At 36.6% G+C, this 22,308-nt stretch overlaps 2 protein-coding genes across 2 annotated transcripts in view; one reads left to right on the forward strand and one right to left on the reverse strand.

Moving 5' to 3' along the window:
- Positions 1–17,471, forward strand: part of LOC128690033 (protein O-linked-mannose beta-1,2-N-acetylglucosaminyltransferase 1-like) — a 96,127-nt gene extending 78,656 nt beyond the window's left edge. The window contains exon 14 of the mRNA XM_070088567.1: positions 17,340–17,471. Coding sequence (XP_069944668.1) covers positions 17,340–17,358 — 19 coding nt within the window. The 3' untranslated portion in view covers positions 17,359–17,471. The remainder of the gene's footprint in view (positions 1–17,339) is intronic.
- The window catches only part of Cad87A (cadherin 87A), a 134,775-nt gene that overhangs the window by 5,409 nt on the left and 107,058 nt on the right, over positions 1–22,308 (reverse strand). Inside the window, exons 21-38 of the mRNA XM_070088566.1 lie at positions 19,994–20,166; positions 18,443–18,596; positions 18,089–18,243; positions 17,322–17,508; positions 16,613–16,723; positions 10,583–10,692; positions 9,485–9,682; positions 8,952–9,123; positions 7,364–7,678; positions 6,530–6,649; positions 5,749–5,918; positions 5,131–5,232; positions 4,714–4,787; positions 4,407–4,539; positions 3,894–4,018; positions 2,294–2,392; positions 954–1,113; positions 106–324 (exon numbers count right to left, since the gene is read on the reverse strand). Of these exons, the coding sequence (XP_069944667.1) occupies positions 106–324; positions 954–1,113; positions 2,294–2,392; positions 3,894–4,018; positions 4,407–4,539; positions 4,714–4,787; positions 5,131–5,232; positions 5,749–5,918; positions 6,530–6,649; positions 7,364–7,678; positions 8,952–9,123; positions 9,485–9,682; positions 10,583–10,692; positions 16,613–16,723; positions 17,322–17,508; positions 18,089–18,243; positions 18,443–18,596; positions 19,994–20,166 (2,777 nt within the window). The remainder of the gene's footprint in view (positions 1–105; positions 325–953; positions 1,114–2,293; positions 2,393–3,893; positions 4,019–4,406; positions 4,540–4,713; positions 4,788–5,130; positions 5,233–5,748; positions 5,919–6,529; positions 6,650–7,363; positions 7,679–8,951; positions 9,124–9,484; positions 9,683–10,582; positions 10,693–16,612; positions 16,724–17,321; positions 17,509–18,088; positions 18,244–18,442; positions 18,597–19,993; positions 20,167–22,308) is intronic.

The following is a 22,308-nucleotide window of genomic DNA, read 5'->3' on the forward strand; positions in this document are numbered from 1 at the left end:
GTACCTGCACTCTAAAGGAGGGGTGAGGATGTTGCAATTTTGAGAGCCATCTGAACTGTCAGCATGCCCCTGGCAGACAGTGATTGAATGACAGTGAAAGTTTACCTGATTCAGTGGTGACCTGGGAGTCTCTACTCCAGGGACACGGGGACCCTGAGCTGAGGCTGGATGATGCAGATGGTCCAGAGTAGCATAATCGTTGCTTTCTCCAGGATCTTCTCCCAGCTTCAGTGTGCCCTGCTGTAGACCTCGAAGTTGTAGTGACCGCAATGTACCTCCATGTGACTTTTGGATAGTTGCGTATGTATTGCTCTGGCCATCCAGCTGGTAGTATTTAAAAATACAATGCACATAAACATTCATGTTAAATAGTTTTTCATTATTCATAACTTTCAATTATTAATTTTTTTTCCAAATTACTGATTAGGAAAATTGTTCACAGAATATATCGTAAATGTGAATAAAAAATTACGACAAACAAAAATTTGAGAGTAAATGCAACTGAGCACTGTGCCAGCCTCTCAAGTTTGATTCACTTGGGAAAAGGTCATTCCCAAGAAAATGTTAGCTCCCATGCCAACTAAAATAAAGTATTTATAAATTAAAAATTGGTATACTGTATATGAAGATTGTATTGAAAAATATGCAGGTTAATTTTTCAATTTTAAAGCCCATAATCAATATACTTTCCTTTATCTTCCCTCTTTGAACCCATTAGCTGAATTGATACAACCATCCTGCTAACTCTACTAAGTTTGATGGTACAATATTATATATAGAGGCAGTTCATAAGCTTTCCATTTCAAATTTGCTTAGGATAAAAATAAATTCAACATACCATGAATCATCAATAGTCACATTGAGTCTTTGGTACTGTTCAGTTCCTATTTTGGAAAGCGCCTCTGTTTGTATGACCCATTAATAAGCCTCACATGATCTACAGTAACTCTTACCTGTGATAAATCAATGCTGGACCTACGCTCGGGAGTCCATTCTGCATCTACAGTGACACTTGGACCCTTGCTTGTGCTGGGAGGAACATTTACTTGCGTTGTATCGAACTCGCTCATCACTTGCATGGTGAGCTCCTGTTCTTCGTACATCTTGAGTTTCCTAGAAAAGTTAGATCAGTCAGACTATTTGCAAGCATTGTGTAATAAATTACTTTATATTACAGAAGCAGATTAACGAACAGGAGAGATACAAAGTGTCATTTCATGGTTTTCAATATCTCATAAGTATTATCCAGGAATAAGTTTTCCCCCTACTTTCTGCCTTAAGTACTCAAGAAAATAAAGCAATTCAGTCTATGTACACTTTTGAATCAAAATACAAAATCATTCTCCCCATTTATTTATTCAGTATTTGCCATGGAGTGTTTAAAAAAGACCTTTTTTCACATTACCTATTTGTAATCATTACCAGAACTATATAATTATCTATTAGAATGTGGAGATAAGCTCTAGTCATTTGTCCCATCTTAGCTTTAGACTATTCATTCACCTTTATCAGATACGCCTGTTGCATATTTAGGTGTGTATCCTCTCCATCCCCCTCCTGCCATTAATGGTTCTGTTACTGGCTTTCCCAGTTTCATAACACTGCTTTAACCGGGGGAGTTAACCTCCAACACTTATGACCATTCCTAAAGTCTGTCTACATTCTCCTGCAGTCTTCTTCCATCCTACTCAGTTTGTATTCTTCTAATTATTTTAGCCTTTACAAACAAGGACGTGTATGTCTTTTACCTTATGTCAATAATATACACTAGGAACACTATGAATCCTAACAGTGATCACTCTGGGACTCCTAGTTACTAGAGGAAATTTACAAACACTTACTTAATATAAATTATGATGCACTTAACCCGTAAATGGTCCGAGCAGATCTACGTTCACATGTGTAGTGCTACAAAAGTAGATCAAAGTTTTTTTACACATTTTCAAATGTAGAAAAACAAAGATCTACTTTTTTTTACATACTTTCAAGTGTTGAAAAAACGTATATATACGTTTGGACCGTTTACGGGTTAAAGCAATGTCGTTTTCTTGTACATAATTACAATGACCTATTGATGTACATCAGTCTGAATTCAAGATATTTTTGTACGAGAAACTGTCGAAGACATTGCTGCTGCAAGAAGAAATAGGGTAAGTAACCCATTTATAATTTATGACTCCAGTATTAAAAACCAAAAAAAGAACATTCATAATTTGCAGAAATGGACATCAAAAAATTTCCTATTACATAATTATATAATTAATGCCATTAGTTACAGACATACAGTACTTACTGGTCAACCCAAAGAGGGTTTTCAGTGGTATTCAAGCCTAAATCTTCATCAATGTTACGTTTGATAAGATGCTCACTGGATCTGCTTGGTGTCATCACCCTGAGGATATACATCATGAAAAAAAAAATAATAATAATTTGGAGATACAATATATTCCACCTTATTTTATATATGTACTATTTCTTATATCTTAAAATAGCCACACAATGTCCAAACCTCCCTCTTATGCATACATATTCTTTCCATCATTTTGTACTTCCTTCTGTTATCCATATACTGTACATCCACAGCTGTCACTGAAGGCAAGAATAGTTCTGATATGGTATGCTCTAGCAGGGCTTCACATGATGAAATCAAAGGGAAAACTGGGCCTTGTATCATATTACCTTTGCTTTTGATATACCTTTGATGAGTTTCAAGAGTTTTTCCACTCCCAGAGCCCAGCCATAGGCCAGGCTTGTCTAGGCTTACCTGCATATTCCTAATTGGCATAAAAAAAATAGTACCCCTAGAGTGATTTTAAGCCATTTTGAAAATCCACCCAAAATTGGCTAAAAATAGTAAAAATTTATATGCTAACAATGGGAAATACGCATAAAGTAACAACTGTTTTTTGGATTAATTACTGTCCACAAACATGAAATAATCCTGTATATAAGTTTAGTACCATTCAACCTTGCTGAATGGCTATATGCTTGCCTGTGGTCACATTTGTTTGAGGATCACTTCAAGTGAATATCCCAGAAAAACAATACAAAATATGATTGATTATTAAAAGGGAAATATTTATATTTTCCTGTTTGCTGGACTCGAGTCCTGGAGGCAGGAAGTGCAGTGTCTGCATTCTAAAGGAGAGGTTTGGGGTATTTCCTCTTTAGTGTGACATCTAAACTGTCACATCTCTGCACCGCTGGCAAGATGGTGATGGTGTCAATGATATTGAAAGTTTCTTTTTTGGGTCACCCTGTCTCAGTGGGAGATGGCAAGTGTGTTAAAAAAATAAAATAAAGCTTTCATTGAAGGTTAGAATAGTTTCAATGAGTATGTTGGCAAATTATAACAAACCATGAAATCAAAGGGAAAACAGGGCCTTGAATAATGCTAAAATTATTTTTTTTTAATTATTAAATACATATTTTTAATCAGCATAAAAAGTACCTCTGGGGTGATTCTAAGCAATTTTTAAAATCCAACCAAAATTGGCTAAAAATGCTGAATTAGTTGTGATTTTTTTTTTTTTTTTTTTTGGGGGGGGGGGGTCCCTTCTCTAAAGATGGGAAATAGACATGATGCAACTGCTTGTTGGATCAATTGCTTCTCACAAGCATGGAAAAAATCCTGTATATACAGTAGACAACTACCTTTCATGCAACATACATTCCAGAAAAATGAAGGTGTACATGAAAAGGTGACAGTTGACAACATACCATGCCACCACAAAAAAAGCCAAACAACTTTTCTTATAAATTCACTGTTCACCTAAAATAGTCTCACTAGTATGTGGCAGCAACACAATGAAAGACTCACCAGTATCTGAGGCAGCAACACAACAATGAAAGACTCACCAGTATCTGAGGCAGCAACACAACAAGAGACTCACCAGTATCTGAGGCAGCAACACACAACAATGAAGGAGATGAAACCAATGAAGAGTACAATCATAAGAGCGATGAGTCCAGCCAGGCGTGCATCCACCTCTTCTTCAACCGTTTCAATCGACGCTGGCTAAAACAAAATACAGCATACAACAAGTTGCCTTCAAAATAATAAGAATTACATAGGACAGTATTGCTCAAGTTACTAAAATTTCAGGTATGTTTCATTTTGCTCTGTTTTATTTTATTAAATGAGCACTGGGGACTTGAAATTCTGTTATAAGGACATAAAATTATACAAGACTGTTTCTCAAACTTAAGAAAACTAAGTTTTATGTTTCATATATTACAAGAGTATTATTAGTCGAGTTTAACATCTTTCTTATGCACCCAATACCCATTCTGTGGGCGGTAGTCAAAGGATTATAGAGGTACATAATGGGTCCAGGGACTGGGTCACAAAGTTTCGATTAGAGATGTGTAAATTTTATTATTTGGTCTTCAAGTGAGAAACTTACATAGACATTTTCAATGAAGAATGTGTTGGAATTATTGGTGAGTGTTGCATATCCCTGATCAAGTCTCTTCAGTACCATGTGTACAGGCATCACTTGTTCAGTCTGATTCACAATGTGGACCAGCATGTCAGCCCTACAAGGCACAGAAAGCTAACATTAAATTTTATCTTAGCGATTTTTTTTGTTTGTTTAGTAATTTTTTTTAAGGGACTTAAAATACTGTGTAGCCATTTAAAATAAACTTTCAGTATTAAATACAATTTATGGCCAAGTTTTAAGCTTATCTGAAATTCATAACTTTTCTTACCTTTCACGATTAACTGTATTGTCAGGGTTTACATGGTATCTGATTTCATCCACGACTGCTATGCCTTTTGTAACCTGTTGTTAAAGTAATAATAATCATGATTTTCCAGTGTTTCAAAAGGTAATTTTATGCAAGACATTTTTTATAAAGAATAAAGCTAGATGATAAACAAAAACTATAACTATCTTAAAACTTAATGAAACAATCTTGGACTTTCCAAAATTCTTCAAAATAAAAAAAAATGGTTCAGTGTCTCTTTTTTATTATAATAATAAATCAAATTTATACATTATTGTATAGCAAATTAAAGCAATCAGCATTTCCAGAGTAGAGATACACATTCACTCTCCCTAATGCACCTGAAAATGGAACACCATGAGGAAAATTTTGCTTCTGTAACTACAGTTAGGTAATTACCTGCGAGAGAGTAGCAGCTATGTCTTCTTGATGATGCACCACTTCTTCAGGAGGTTGAGCTAGTACAACTCTCACTAGGTCCTCCCTCTCCCAAACCCAAACCTGATGAAAAATGTAATTTTTGTATTCAAATTACCATCAACAATGGAGTTGGGACTCAGCATTGCTCTTCTTGCCTCTTTAAAACCCTAGTGCTGTTTTAACACTGAACACTAGAAATGCAGCAATAATGAATATGATGATGATGGATTATTTTATGAAGCTACTCCTTTAAGAATGGGACTCAAGAGGGCATAAAAAAGCCATTTAAGGATAACTATAATGTAGAATATGTCACCAGGCATAAATGACATGAATGGCAGACAAGCCAAACTGTGCAAAAATGAAGAGATCGGTAAATTCTAAAACAATAACTAACATAAAGATAACAGTAATACAGCTAAATGTTGAAAACCTGGCATATGATAGCATCAAGTTATGACTAAACAAATGAGCAACTACTTAAGATAAATGTTTTAAGTGCCAAGGCTGTATGATCCCCTTGGTGGTCATACAGATACTAAAAACAAGACAAACAGTAAAGGAGAGAAGCCATAATACACCCTCTTCCCAACTCACATTGACGGTGCACGTGGCAATGCGGAAAGGTGGCGCTTCCTCCTTGGCATGTAACAGGAGAAGAAAGCGGTGGCGCCTATACTGTGACATGAGGGAGGCTGTGGTGAGCTTGCCATCTTGAGTGATGTTGAAAGGGGATGGAATAATGGAGCCAACAGCCCTAGATTCTCCTGTATTACAAAAGATAAGTAATAATTTACCTTCATAAAAATGTGTAGAATTTATTTGCCTATTACACTTTATACTGTGGAGGGAAATGATGTAAAACACAGACACGATGGGTAAAGATACAAATGTAGTGTACTGCAATCCTTCCCTGACAATGTTTCACCCACTGTGTGGGCAAAATGTTGTCAATAAAGGATCACATTACACTGCAGTTGTCTTCAACCACTTAATACTGTATTCCATTATGCTGATCAGTGTCTTGAGACAAATGAAACAGAATAAATGGTAAATGCTTTATACAAAGGGTATTAAACTTAGTCCTCCAAATCAATGCAAATTAAGCCTAACTCGTAATTTTTTGTGGTCACAGCTTTTCAACCCCTTGAGCTTAGATACATCTCAAAGTAAAATTATAATTTAATTCCTTAAGTTCTGGGACTGCAACACAGTACTTGAAATTATAGTTCTGTGATATTATGTAAAATATGTCTTATTCTTCAAGATAATAAGAATCAGGTGATATTAATGATGTTTTTTCTAATTGACTTAGATTTTTGCAAAAGAAAATTATAGCTGTAAACAAAATTATGTGCATTGTGTTAATGCTGCTCACCAGGTCTGAAAAGATTAGATGCTCGAATAGAGTAGCTGAGAGTTCCATTTAAGCCAGCATCCTCATCAACAGCACTCACCATTCTCACAAATCTATCAACTTCGGCTTCGTAAGACACTCCTGCAACAGGAAGATGAAACAAGATTAATGGCTTGACAAAGCTGCTGGAGAGCAAAATGCTGCCACAATAAAATGCCACACCAGTTGCATCTGTGCAACTGATGTGGCATTACAGAAACTACATGACTGTCACAACACACCTGCTACAAGTTATGCTAAATTAGAGGACCATCAAGTCACTGCAGATGGAAAGATTCAGGAGTGACATGACCATATACAAGATACTCAAGAGTATTAATACGGTAGAGAAAGACAGACTGATATGGTAAGGACTAAGGCATAAATGTGAGCTGAACACCAAGGTCAGTTACTCAGATAATAGGACATTTATGGCAAATAGCAAGTTAAGAAGTGAGGCTAAGAGCCGAGACGTGACACCTGGAACCACATACGTATAGGTAAGTACAATACAAAAGGAAAAGAACCTCATAAGAACGATAAAAACAAGGAATTACTAATAAATTTCAATGTAGAAGTGGAATGAACTAGACAAGCAGGAGTAAGCTTCACATATTGGTTTATTTATAAATATGATAAACCTAATTCTTGTTAGCCAATAGAATGTCAAGAGTAGAGATTAAGGCCTAGATCCTAAGTGTATACAAACTCAAACATAATTATAAAAGGTTAATTATATGCAAGTCTATTATGGTACACTACTCACAGAACACATATATTTTATAATAGTTACAGATCTCAAATTGTGATTCTTACCTGCATAGTAAGCTTCATGAATAAATCGTGGTGGTGTATCATTTTCATCTTCAATATTGACAGTGATAATTGCCAATGTTGGATCATTTTCATCATACACAACTTCTTGATCAGGGTCTACTGTGAAGTTAGGGTCGTTCGTAGCCTTAACCACAAGAGTGTAGGAGGACTGCTGCTCACGATCAAGAACAGCATTAGTGTAAAGTTTACCATGAAGTTTGTCCAAGTAGAAGCTCTCATGAGCATTACCAGTGACCAAGTAATAGAAAATCTTGGCATTGATTCCAGCATCAGGATCTTCAGCAAGAAGTTGACCTGTATTGGAGAGTTCCTAAGTTAATCTTCAGTCACATATGACCTCTGTACCTTCAGTACTGAGTATTTTTGTATATACAGTGCATCTTTCTTCTTTCAATACACTGGCCATCTCCCACCAAGGCAGGGTGGCCAGGAAAAGAAAAACTTTCATCATTCACCCCATCACTGTCTTGCCAGAGGCACACTTACACTACAGTTATAAAACTGCAACATTAACACCCCTCCTTCAGAGTGCATACACTGTACTTCCCATCTCCAGGACTCAAGTCCAGCCAGCAGATTTCCCTAAATCCCTTCATAAATGTTACCTTGCTCACACTCCAGCAGTACGTCAAGTCTTAAAAACCATTTGTCTCCATTTCCTCCTATCAAACATGCTCATGCATGCTTGCTGAAAGTCCAAGCCCCTTGCATGTAAAACCTCCTTTACCCCATCCCTCCAACCTTTCCTAGGCTGACCCTTACCCTGCCTTCCCTCCACTATAAATTTATACACTCTCGAAGTCATTCTATTTTGTTCCATCCTCTTTACATGTTCAAAATACCTGCAGCTACTACTACATTTTTATATAGTTTGTGGCTATAATACACTGATCTCAGAACATTAATCGGATAATTTGTCAAAATACACTTGCTGACTATGTGTACAGAAATTTTATCAAGTTTGTTTCTAAATAAAATAAAAATTACTTATTAAAAACCATACAAATTAAAAAAAAATAAATGTACATGATCCATCACATCTAGGTAGTAGGTTGGTAGACAGCAACCGCCCAGGGAGGTACTACCATCCTGCCAAGTGAGTGTAAAACGAAAACCTGTAATTGTTTTACATGATGGTAGGATTGCTGGTGTCCTTTTTTCTGTCTCAAACATGCAAGATTTCAGGTATGTCTTGCTACTTCTACTTACACTTAGGTCACACTACACATACATGTACAAGCATACCTATACACACCCCTCTGGGTTTCCTGCTATTTTCTTTCTAGTTCTTGTTCTTGTTTATTTCCTCTTATCTCCATGGGAAAGTGGAACAGAATTCTTCCTCTGTAAGCCATGCGTGTTGTAAGAGGCGGCTAAAATGCCGGGAGCAAGGGGCTAGTAACCCCTTCTCCTGTATGAATTACTAAATTTGAAAAGAGAAATTTTTGTTTTTCTTTTTGGGCCACCCTGCCTCGGTGGGATACAGCCAGTTTGTTGAAAGAAGAAGATCCATCACATACAGTATATATAGCAAAAGACATTCATCAGCATTTCCATTATTACATACCAATAAGTGTGTGTTTAGCAGTATTTTCAATTACATTAAAGCGGTAAGCTTGAGGCACACTGCTCTTGGGAAACTCTGGGCGATTGTCATTAACGTCTTCCACAAGTACCGTCAAGAACCGCAACGTTTCATAAGAGATTGGTGAACCTTGATCCTTGGCCACCAATACCAACTGTTGAGACAGACACTTAGATTAGCTTAGGTATGAGGCATTATATTCAATATAACACATGTACATAATCACATCAGCTGGATTGGGGCTGCAAATATCTAAACAAAGTGAATAATTGCCACCATGGCCAAAATCCAGATTAGTGAACTAATTGATTTCTTACTGTTTCATCTGTTTGTGTAAATGTGTGGTTGTCTTCCACATCTGTATATTAGGCCCAGAGTGCCATAACAGAGTCTGGTAACTTGAGCCTTGTAGCTCCTATCTTCCCTATGCCTACATTTTTCTCTTGTGAGAGTTTCACATTTTTTTCTGGCACACATCACCTCATTTGGAAAAGTAAATTAAATTAACTTCTCACCTCATATTTGGATTGTTTCTCTCTGTCAAGTACAAGTTTCGTAGTAAGCAAGCCAGTAATGGGGTCCAAGTGGAACTCTGATGTGTCTTGAAGGTTCTCTTCCCCAACACGCAAGTGATAACGCACCTCCCCATTTGCTCCCAAGTCCTTATCCTCGGCTTCAACTGCTATTACCTCCTGCACTGCTGAACTCCAGTTCTGAGACAAATTAACAAATAGAATAGTACAGTATCTCACACATTAAGCATCTGAATAATACCTGTACAATATTAATATATTGTACAGTATCATTTTTTGATATACAGCAGAACCCCCCCCGTATTCACCGATTTTGTATCCAAAGTTTCATTTATCTAGTTTACTGTGGCTCAAAAATACCTCTTAATTTTCCACAATAATGGCCCCAAATCACAAAAGCAGAGAAGCTATGAAGTGCTTCCCATCAGTAAAAAAGTGATAATTCTCCACTTACTGTGCAAAATTTATCAATTAAAATTTATAGGTATGTATAAGACTTATATATAGGGTGTGCTACTATCCACAGTTTTGGTATCTGCAGCAGGTCCTTGGAATATATCCCTGGCAGATATGGGGGTCATAATGTACACAGTTTCTCTACTTGTCACCTGTACATGAATGGTATACAATACCAACAAGATGAAAATTAGACACATGAGCCAGAAGTTGCACATGTGTCTTAATTTTTTACTTGTCACCTGTTTATTACTAAGCAACTGGTAAAAATGATGGCACTGGCATCCTTTGCCTCCATCACAACTGTTTCTTCTAAACTTCTTTCCACATGAGCATTCTTCTTCTTCATGACTATAGGGAGAACTATCCCATATCACACAGTGCTAAGAGACACTCAAGTTGTCAAATAATGGAAAGCCACTACATTTTAGATGAGCATATAAAAATTAAAATTATAAATTAACATTATTAACTTAAAACAGCTGGATGTAAAATCAGCCTCATATTGTCTTCGTTACTGACTACCTATGGTACATGCTCTAAGTAGTATCTTATTGTTTTTTGACTGACACTAAAGTTGCCAAATGCCTCCATTTGGAAGTGAAAATGCACAAGTAAACGTACCTCTTGGACAAGCACTGTAGCATTGGGCACAGCTGGAGAGATAAACTTCGGTTTGTGTTGGTTCTGGGGCAAGACTGTGATCTCCACTATAGTCTCATCACTGAATTCACCTTCCAGAGGAAAAAAAAATATTAGAATATCAGTAATTTTACAGGCAGACTTGCTATTTTAATATTTATAACATGCCGATATTTACTGTCCTCATGGGAAAGTGGAGAAGAGTCCTTCCTTCATAAGCCATGAGTGTCATAAGAGGCAACTTCAATGCCGGGAGCAAGGGGCTAGTAACCCCTTCTGTATAAACTGCTATATGTGAAAAGAAAAACCTTTGTTTCTTCTTTATCAGGTCACCCTGCTTTGGTGTGGGAGGTGGCCGGTGTGTTACAAAAAAAGAAAAAAATGATGGAAAGCTGCAGTGAGCAGCATCATTCAGTAAATATATATTTAAGATATTAGAAATAATTAAAAATGGTTAATACACCATACTTTATACAACATCTCTTGTGGGTTTAACACTTGGTTTTCATTATAATAATTAACTCTTTCAGGGTTGGTGCCATACTAGTACTGAACAGGTCTCCCTCAACATTCGCATTTTCAACTTTCGCGGGCTTCACACATTCGCGAATTCCCAACCGCCAAATTCCCAGCCACCAAATCATATTTAAGTTTACCGCCATGAGTCCTTACTACCCTCCCTCTGACCCCTGCAACTGGCAGCCAGCCCTCCCACCACTGTGTGGTGAGTGTTTTGTTTATTATTTGCTATTAAACTACAGTATAAATAATGTAAACCCATCCATGACTACATATTAGAATGGTTATTCAGACAGGTATTGGAAAATGACATCATGTGTTTACTCTTGAACACAGCAAAGAATCAAACATTTCTGCTACTGCTAATAATAATAATAATAATAATAAATAAATACGATAGAATTGAAGAAGGAAATTGTACAAAAATACATAAGAACATAAGAACATAAGAAAGGAGGAACACTGCAGGAGGCCTGCTGGCCCATACTAGGCAGGTCCTTTACAATTCATCCCACTAACAAAACATTTACCCAACCCAATTTTCAATGCTACCCAAGAAATTAGCTCTGATGTGAAAGTCCCACTCAAATCCAACCCTTCCCACTCATGTACTTATCCAACCTAGATTTGAAACTACCCAAAGTCCTAGCCTCAATAACCCAACTAGGTAGACTGTTCCACTCATCAACTACCCTATTTCCAAACCAATACTTTCCTATGTCCTTTCTAAATCTAAACTTATCTAATTTAAATCCATTACTGCGGGTTCTCTCTTGGAGAGACATCCTCAAGACCTTATTAATATCCCCTTTATTAATACCTATCTTCCACTTATACACTTCGATCAGGTCTCCCCTCATTCTTCGTCTAACAAGTGAATGTAACTTAAGAGTCTTCAATCTTTCTTCATAAGGAAGATTTCTGATGCTATGTATTAATTTAGTCATCCTACGCTGAATGTTTTCTAACGAATTTATGTCCATTTTGTAATACGGAGACCAGAACTGAGCTGCATAATCAAGGTGAGGCCTTACTAATGATGTATAAAGCTGCAGTATGACCTCTGGACTTCTGTTGCTTACACTTCTTGATATAAATCCCAGTAATCTATTTGCCTTATTACGTACGCTTAGGCATTGCTGTCTTGGTTTAAGGTTGCTGCTCACCATAACCCCCAAGTCCTTTTCGCAATCTGTATGGCTAAGTTCTACATCATTTAATTTATAAGTACTAGGGTTATGGGCACTCCCAAGCTTCAGAACATTGCACTTATCTACATTGAACTGCATCTGCCACTTTTCTGACCAAGAATAGAGTTTGTTTAAATCCTCCTGAAGTTCCCTAACATCTACGTTTGAATCAATTATCCTACCTATCTTTGTGTCATCGGCGAATTTGCTCATATCACTAGTAATTCCCTCATCAAGATCATTGATATATATTATAAACAACAACGGGCCCAAGACTGATCCCTGTGGAACGCCACTTGTTACAGATCCCCACTCGGATTTAACCCCATTTATGGACACTCTCTGCTTCCTGTCAGTGAGCCATGACTCGATCCACGAGAGCACTTTTCCCCCAATGCCATGAGCTGCCACTTTCTTTAACAGTCTATGGTGCGGAACTCTATCAAAAGCCTTACTAAAATCTAAGTAAATAATATCAAATTCTTTATTGTGGTCAACAGCCTCAAAAGCTTTACTGAAGAAAGTTAATAAATTAGTTAGACAAGACCGGCCTCTTGTGAATCCATGCTGAGTATCATTAATCAAGCTATGCTTATCGAGATGGCTTCTTATAATCTCAGCTATAATTGACTCTAGTAATTTGCCTACAATTGAGGTCAGGCTTATTGGGCGGTAATTTGACGGTAACGACTTGTCCCCTGTTTTAAAAATAGGAGTTACATTAGCCATCTTCCACATATCAGACACTACACCTGTTTGAAGAGATAAATTAAAAATATTAGTTAATGGTTCACAGAGTTCCATTTTGCATTCCTTAAGAACCCTTGAAAAAACCTCATCAGGACCCGGCGACTTATTTTGCTTCAGTCTGTCTATCTGCCTCACAACCATCTCACTAGTGACTGTGATGTTACATAATTTATCTTCTAGCCCACTGTAAAAATTAATTACTGGAATATTGTTAGTGTCTTCCTGTGTAAAAACTGAGAGAAAATAATTATTTAAAATCAAGCACATTTCATTCTCATTGTCAGTAAGGTGCCCATAGTTATTTTTAAGGGGACCTATCTTATCTCTAACTTTTGTTCTATAGACCTGGAAAAAACTTTTTGGGTTAGTTTTAGAATCCCTAGCAACTTTAATTTCATAGTCCCTTTTAGCTTTTCTTATCCCCTTTTTAATGTCCCTCTTAATGTCAATATACTGATTCATAAGATGACCCTCACCTCTTTTGATACGCCTATAAATTCCTTTCTTATGCCCTAGTAGATATTTGAGCCTATTATTCATCCATTTTGGGTCATTTCTATTTGATCTAATTTCTTTATATGGGATAAACGCTCTTTGAGCAGCATGTATAGTGTTCAGAAAACTGTCATATTGATAGCTCTCTTCGTTACCCCAGTCAACAGATGATAAGTGTTCTCTAAGCCCATCGTAATCTGCTAAGCGAAAATCTGGGACTGTTACTGAGTTATCGCTACTATCGTACTTCCATTCAATGCTAAATGTAATTGATTTGTGGTCGCTAGCACCCAGTTCCTCTGAAATTTCTAAATTATTAACAAGGGATTCATTGTTTGCCATAACTAAGGGTTGAAGCAGTGGTGGAGGAAGTGGTTGACGCATCCTCAGTGTGGCTTTGTTTATGCTGGAGTATTAGTCTCCGTGCTCTTCCAAACATTTCACAATAATTCATTGTATTTGGTGCTTGTAGACTGAGTGTGACTGGAGTGGTAGAGGCAGTGGTAGAGGCAGTGATAGAGGCAGTGGTAGAGGCAGTGGTAGAGGCAGTGGTAGAGGCAGTTATAGAGGCAGTGGGTGAAGCAGCGGTTGAGGCAGCAGTAGAGGCAGTGGTAGAGGCAGTGGGTGAGGCAACAGTTGAGGCAGTGGGTGAGGCAGTGGTAGAGGCAGTGGTAGAGGCAGTGATAGAGGCAGTGATATTTACTAACATATATGTTATAAATAATAATAGTACATTATGAATAACATTTATTATTATTATTATTATTATTATTATAAATGTTATTAATATTAACATGTACTATTATTATTTATAACATATATGTTAGTAAATACCACTTCCTCACCCACTGCCTCTACCACTGCCTCTACCACTCAATCTACAAGCACCAAATACAATGAATTACTGTGAAATGTTTGGAAGAGCACGGAGACTAATACTCACTCCAGCATAAACAAAGCCACACTGAGGATGCGTCAACCACTTCCTCCACCACTGCTTCAACCCTCGTATTTTTGTACAATTTCCTTCTTCAATTCTATCGTATTTATTATTATATTATTATTATTATTATTATTATTATTATTATTATTATTATTATTATTATTAGCAGTAGCAGTAGCACAAATGTTTGATTCTTTGCTGTGTTCAAGAGTAAACACATGATGTCACCTTCCAATACCTGTCCGAATAGCCATTCCAATATGCAGTCATAAATAGGTTGACATTATTTATACTGTAGTTTAATAGCAAATAATGAACAAACAAAACACTCACCACACAGCTTGAACCAGTTCAAGAAGAGTGCCAAAAAGTGTCTGATGAATGAAGCAACAGAAAGGGAGGGGAATGATTTTCTATTTTTTAGCTAAAATACGTGTAAATTTTACCTTATCCCTAGTAATGACCCTCGTATTGTAGATAGTCTTAATGACCCTCGGGTAGTAGATAGTCTTTTTAGTATGATAATAAGATGTTATCTTCATTGTAGAATAATAAGAAAATATTATAACCTTTATATTATAATAATAAGGTAAAAGGACCCCAATGGAAATAAGTCACTCTGTCTGACTTTTTTGGGTTATCCTAGGTTCTCTACACATATGCTGCTATGTATGATAATTCTATGTAACTGTATTGTGTATACCTGAATAAATTTACTTACTTACTTACTTACTTACTTACTTACTTACTTAGTGGTGGGAGGGCTGGCTGCCAGTTGTGGGGGGTCAGAGGGAGGGTAGTAGGGGCTCGCAGTGGTGGAGGCAGTGGTATTTAATAACATATATGTTATTAAGCCATAACGTATGTATTTAGTACAATTTACGACGTTTTCATGTATTTTATGATTGTTCATGGTTCGACAAGTTAAGGAAGCAGTATTGTATTATATTTCCCTACAATATATTGGGGCACCAAACATTCACAATTTTTCAACATTTGCGAGGCTCTTGATCCCCTAACCCTCGTGAATGTTGAGGGAAACCTGTACTCATAAATTCTAGCGCCTTCAAATCTAGCGAGAGAAAGCTGGTAGGCCTACATATGAAAGAATGGGTCTATGTGGTCAGTGTGTGTAGTATAAAAAAAATCCTGCAGCACACAGTGCATAATGAAAAAAAAACTTAGACCGTGTTTTTGGTTTAAAACAGCGACTCTGCAGTGTATTTTCGTATGATATTTATGGTTGTATTCTAGTTTTCCTGGTCTCATTTTATAGAACAGAAGATATATTACAGAAATTGAGATGATTTTGATTGATTTCACAAAGAAAAGTACCTTGAAATTGAGCTCAAAGTAGCAGAAATGTTCGATTTTTACCAAAGTTCAAAAGTAAACAAATCATGCCATGCGTCCAATACACGTCAACTAGTGAGTAATATTCTTTCACAAGTGCGCTGATATTTATACCATTTCTACACTAATGCAGTAGTCTGCATAACAGTAAATCTTCTATTTTTTTGTGAGAATAAAAATTCAAAGTGGAAAGCAAAAGAAATGTAAGAGAGGCCTGGGGACATTACTAATGAAGAGAAGAAATGTTATTTTAGTGCCAGGAATGTCTGTCTTGTTTATTTTGGACCCTATTTGGAAATTGGCATCTTTTGAAATTTGTGTGAAATTGGCAAAATGCCAATTTCTGACCACTTTATTGGACAGCTGAAATAAGTAAATGGGTGATTTCTTGTACTCATTCGATAGAAAAAATGAATTTCTAGCAAAATTGTTATGATTTCTTTGACTGGAACATGGAAATTGGCTGAAAATAGGGCTCAAAGTGGGTGAAATTGCCGATGTGTAAACATCGTCGAGACCGCTAACTTCACGAGAGCATAATTCCGTAAGTTTTCCATCAAATTTCATACTTTTGGTGTCATTATGATCAGGAAAAGATTCTCTATCATTTCATAGGAAAATTTTTTTTTTTTTTTTTCAAAAAATTTCCGACCCTGAGAACAAGTTTAAGAGAGGGCTTGCCAACCCTGAAAGGGCTAATAAATAGCATTGTACCACTTTTGTGCTTACAGATATGTATAACTTTTCACACTATGAGAGTACCTGTGCCATTGAGATCTCTGGCCAATATGGTGAGGTTATAGTTGCTGGGAGTGGCCAGCAGAGTTCGAGCTGGATACAGGATACCCGTCTCAGGGTCCAGCCAGAATGATTCTGTAATCCAAGAGCTTCTTGTCACACAGTCATAATGATGTTGCAATGAATTTCAACAGGTCTAAGACATTTACTGAGGCAAAATATTGGAAAATATCCAAGATGTAAGGAAGAAGTTTAGGAATACAAAAGGTCAACTGATTCACAGATAACTAAATGTTAGAGAAATATGGCAAGTGAGTGGTGGCAACAAGAGTTTCCCTTTCAAAAAATGCAAGATCATTAACAGCAGAACACAACTAATGAAATAATTATTCAGTGGGTTTTCAATGATAGAACAAATGCACACATTGTTATAATGTCTGTTGTGAGCCTCAATATTTTTTGTTCAACTTAAGAATCCCTCAATGGGATAGTAAATAAGTATACTGCCTATGTGAAATACTTCATTAAATTTAATTTGATTTGCCAAAGCATTTTTCATTACTATAGCAATATTTAACATTTTACTTTCAAATTACAATAATCTTATATTTTCAGTTTAAAACTACAAGCCACAATTTTTAATAAAAAACTATTACAAGTTCATAAAGCCTCTTAACAGGCCCAAAACTTACCATAACACAATGTTTAACATTAAATTTAGTTTATAACTAACCTTGTTCATTGCCCTCAGTGATGAAGTACCTGACTAGAGAATTGAGTCCCTGGTCCTCATCATGAGCCGTGACCTGGACAATGGGAGCCGGTGGGTCCAAAGGAAGGTTCTCCACAACACTGGCAGAGTATGTCCTTTGAGAGAAGGCAGGACCATGGTCGTTTACATCAGTGATGGTGATGTGGAGCTACAGAAAATATGAGATTGTAAATTTTATTTTTAGTAATTTATTACATTCGCTTACTATGTATGGTGTAATGCTAAAAATTTGTAATCTACTTAAAAAAAAAAACCTATGCAATAACAAAAAGCATTCAAAATGAACTTCATAAAATAAATTTGAATCTCAACAGAACACACGATCAGTTTTGTTAAAACATGTCCACTTTCGGAAAACATTTTGGCTAACATAATTTATGAATTGGTAACAAATAAACACAGACCATTAAAACAGGCTTAGGGATAATTTAATTGTGCTAGGACTAATTAGTACCTCAATATCCCATTGTTATTTCAAGTCTCTAATCAAATCCTGAAAATCTGAAACAGCTTCCAGCCTATACAATGCCACTGCCACTAAGAATATTACATGCATAAATTAAACCTGAATTAAATGTTTTGTAACCTGGAATACAATAAGCATATTTCAGTATAAGAAACAAATAAAGGCAAAGTTTTTTCTAAATACTATTACTCAATATAAAGTTACTTGAATTTATCAGCAGTTAGGACAACTGCCACAATGACCATCTAGATTCTACACTCACTGGTACAGACGACTGTCGGCGGTAGTTCTCTGGAGCATCATCTGTTGCTACTACCCGCAGTACAACCGAGTCCAAGCTTTCCCTGTCCAACATGGCACCATTCCTCACTGTCACAATCCCATCACCATCAATGGCAAAGTATTCATGGTGATCACCTGAAGATGAGACAAAACAAGTGAAAGGTGAATGAACAGCAAGAAAGCTTTACGAATACGTGATGCACCTATACAAGGTGTGCAAAGATTGATAAAATTTATCTGTTTGAACATCGAGTAGTTAACACATGCTGGATATAAAGAGAAGTGTTTTGAGAATGAAGTGTGACCAGGTAATAATGTTGGGAATAAGACTAACCAGCAAGAGAATAGGTGACAGCTCCAAACTGTCCCTCGTCAGCATCACTGGCGGTGACATTGATGACAAGTGTACCTGGTGGCGAATTCTCTGGTACTTGTGCCTTATACACTGCAGAACTGAACACTGGCTCCTCATCATTGATGTTCTCCAGCTGTGTAACAAGTAAAAGCCTTCATGAATATGTACACAAACTCAACTGGAGAAGAAATAACAGAACATATAAAAAGACATTAGAAGCACAAGAGGTGAAAAACAGATAGAGCTAAGCATTGTCTCAAGCTTGATATCTCTCTCATGCATCTCATGCCCACAGAATAGGTACGGGTGCAAAATAAAACTATCAAACAAATAATACTTAATTTCCACTAATGTTTAGTACTTCCCTTACACTTAGTACATACAATTTTTGACTGCTATCAATAACAACATTCCCAGAGTTTAGCATGCACCTACACTTTACAATAATGTTTACACACTTCATTATTTAACTTGTTCAACACCAACTGTGCTTCTACACATTATTTTGCTAATTTAGAATGCCAACACCAGACATTCTAAACTGATGAGAAACCTTTACCTCATTTTATAATTTACAACACCTCTCTCCAAGCTACAGATTCCTACAAAACATAGAATCTGTAACACTCCATACACAGTTTCAAAAATAAGCTTGATGGGGTCCAAGGGGCTAGATCCCAGTAATACCAATTCAATTCAAAGTTTATTCTCTATAAGGATTACAATGCTGAGTTTACAGAAATTTGGTTATTGTTTGGTTTACATGTAGTAAAATTGTGATTACAGAGTGTACCACTAGAACGCTTAGCATGGCTAGGCATTTCGGGCAGACTTAGTTTTATTCTTAATAGAAAAATATTACAAATTATGAGGTAAGTTGGTATTATGGCTAAGTCACTAAATACTAGTTTGTGAGTTTAGCAATGTGAATGCTTTTGTTTTGGCACAGTACATAGTTTCAGTATTGGAGTATCACAGGATTCATTATTTTAAGACTGAGATTAATATTTCTGTTTATGGTCAAATGAGCGAGTGAGTGTAAGTGTGAACCACCAGGTGGTATTCATGTAGTTAGTTGACGGGGTGTATCAGGGAGATAAGATGTTTTCTAATGGTAGTTTTGAAGGTGATGAATGTGTCTGCAGTTCTAGAGTTCTCAGGTAGGGTATTCCAGATTTTAGGGCCAGAATATAGTGTGGCCAGAAGTAATCTCATAAAAATCACACCCTACAGGGGCTCTTAATCTTAAGAATTGGAGCTACAACCCCTTTCCTTTGATCGAATCTGAGTGTCCCCTATTTCCCAAGGCACTGTATGACCCATACAGATTTAGTGCTCCCCACATAAAATAAATAAAAACTAAAATTAAGCATCACAAACACAACTCACCGAGTGCTTAGGACTGCACTCGCCACATTTACTGTTACAACTAATAATTTAATTTTACAAATGTTTTGCCAAGTTTAAAACTCAAAAATATTCATTCACTTCAACACTTAGCCTCTCAAGAAAAAAAAAAAAAAAGAATACCTGAACAATGACAGTGGCCGAGGCAGTGAGAGTAGGGACACCCGTGTCATGGGCCACCACAATGAAGCGAAGCTCAGGTTGTGTCTCGTAGTCCAGCCTGTCCTTTACCGTCACCACACCTGTGGCATTGTCCAGAGCAAAGTGCTGCGAAGGCTCTTGTAGTGAGTAACCACCTGTTAATTGTGCACACAGTTAAGGTTTAAGAAATCACTGATCACTTATTGGAAATACATTTAATGTGTTATGAATCTTATTTAGTTACTGTACAAAGGAGAAAAATATAAATAACTATTATGAAAATTCCTTAAACATAAATGGCATCTCTGCTATCACAAATGTTACCATCAATAACAATATACAAGTTGGTAAGCTGTAATACTGGCACTTTCTGTTTCTTGCAATGAACTATTATAAAGCATATGAAAATGTACTATCTCAGAACTGTGCAACTATTAAAAATGAAAATGTCAATGACATATGTATCTTTCAGAATGTTTCATACACTGTACTTCAAAATACATCATGTTCATATAATTTATACTTCAGGAATCAAGGTTACTGTACCTTCTGAAGATTCAGTTAGTTTCCATAACATGGAGAAAAAATTTTATAACTTTAAGTTGGGTGAGAACACCCATACATGCAGAAGACAGAAGAAATAATATACAGACAGTAATAGTGTGAATAATGATGAAAATGTTTCTTTTTCGGGTCACCCTGTCTTGGTGGGAGACGGCCAGCGTGTTAAAAAAGAAAATCATATTATAGCTCATAAGGATATAATAAACCAGAGAGGGTCAATAGTTTTGGACCAAGCATTGAGGAGAAAAAGAGGTAGGAATTTTATTGCAAAAGAAAAAGTTACAGAAGACAACAGGAACTATCTCTTTAACCCTTTGAGGGTTTCGGACGTACTAGTACGGTTTACGACCCAGGGTTTTTGACGTACTAGTACGCCTAAATTCTAGCACCCTCAAATCTAGTGGGAGAAAGCTGGTAGGCCTTCATATGAAAGAATGGGTCTATGTGGTCAGTGTGCACAGTCTAAAAAAAATCCTGCAGCACACAGTGCATAATGAGAAAAAAAAAACTTTGACCATTTTTTTGGAATAAAACAGCGACTTTGCACTGTATTTTCGTATGGTATTTATTGTTGTATTCTAGTTTTCTTGGTCTCATTTTATAGAATGGAAGACATATTACAGAAATTGAGATGATTTTGACCGGTTTTACAATGAAAGGTACCTTGAAATTGAGCTCAAAGTAGCAGAAATGTTCGATTTTTACCAAATTTCAAAAGTAAACAAATCGTGCCAGGCGTGCAATACACATCAACTGGTGAGTCTAATATTCTTTCACAAGTGCACCAATAATATTTATACCATTTTTTACACTAATGCAGTAGTCTGCATAACAGTAAATCTTATATTTTTTGTGAGAATAAAAATTCAAAGTGGAAAGCAAAAGAATATAAGAGGGGCCTTGAGACATGACTAATGACCAGAGGAAATGTTATTTTAGTGCCAGGAATGTCTTTCTTGTTTATTCTGGACCCTATTCGGAAATTGGCATCTTTTGAAATTTGTGTGAAATTGGCAAAATTGCTAAATTCTGACCACTGTACTGGATAGTTGAATTTCATAAATGGGTGGTTTCTTGCACCCATTCGATAGAAAAAATGGAGTTCTAGCGAAATATTCATGTTTTTTGTCGACTAGTACATTGGAATTCGCCGAAAATGGGGCTCAAAGTGGGCAAAATCGCCGATGCGTAAACATCGCCGAGACCGCTAACTTTGCGAGAGCATAATTCCGTAAGTTTTCCATCAAATTTCAAACTTTTGGTGTCCTTATGATCGGGAAAAGATTCTCTATCTTTTCATAAGAGAAAATAATTTTTTTTTTTTTTAAATTTGGCCGACCCTGAGAACGAGTTTCGGAGAGGGCCTGTCGACCCTCAAAGGGTTAAAATTAGAGCAACGAATAACTTGAATGGATTCGAGACAAACTGGTCTGCACACATTCAATGCATACTAAGTGATTTTTATTTGGAAAGTAGCCAATGTGTTACAAAAGTCCATAAATTATTGCAGTGTGTGTGACAGGGTCCCCAGTATTCTTACCACTAGGTATTTTTTTTTTTTTATTATCACACCGGCCGATTCCCACCAAGGCAGGGTGGCCCGAAAAAGAAAAACTTTCACCATCATTCACTCCATCACTGTCTTGCCAGAAGGGTGCTTTACACTACAGTTTTTAAACTGCAACATTAACACCCCTCCTTCAGAGTGCAGGCACTGTACTTCCCATCTCCAG

The sequence above is a fragment of the Cherax quadricarinatus genome, chromosome 25 (assembly GCF_038502225.1).
Source record: "Cherax quadricarinatus isolate ZL_2023a chromosome 25, ASM3850222v1, whole genome shotgun sequence".
NCBI lineage: Eukaryota > Metazoa > Arthropoda > Malacostraca > Decapoda > Parastacidae > Cherax > Cherax quadricarinatus.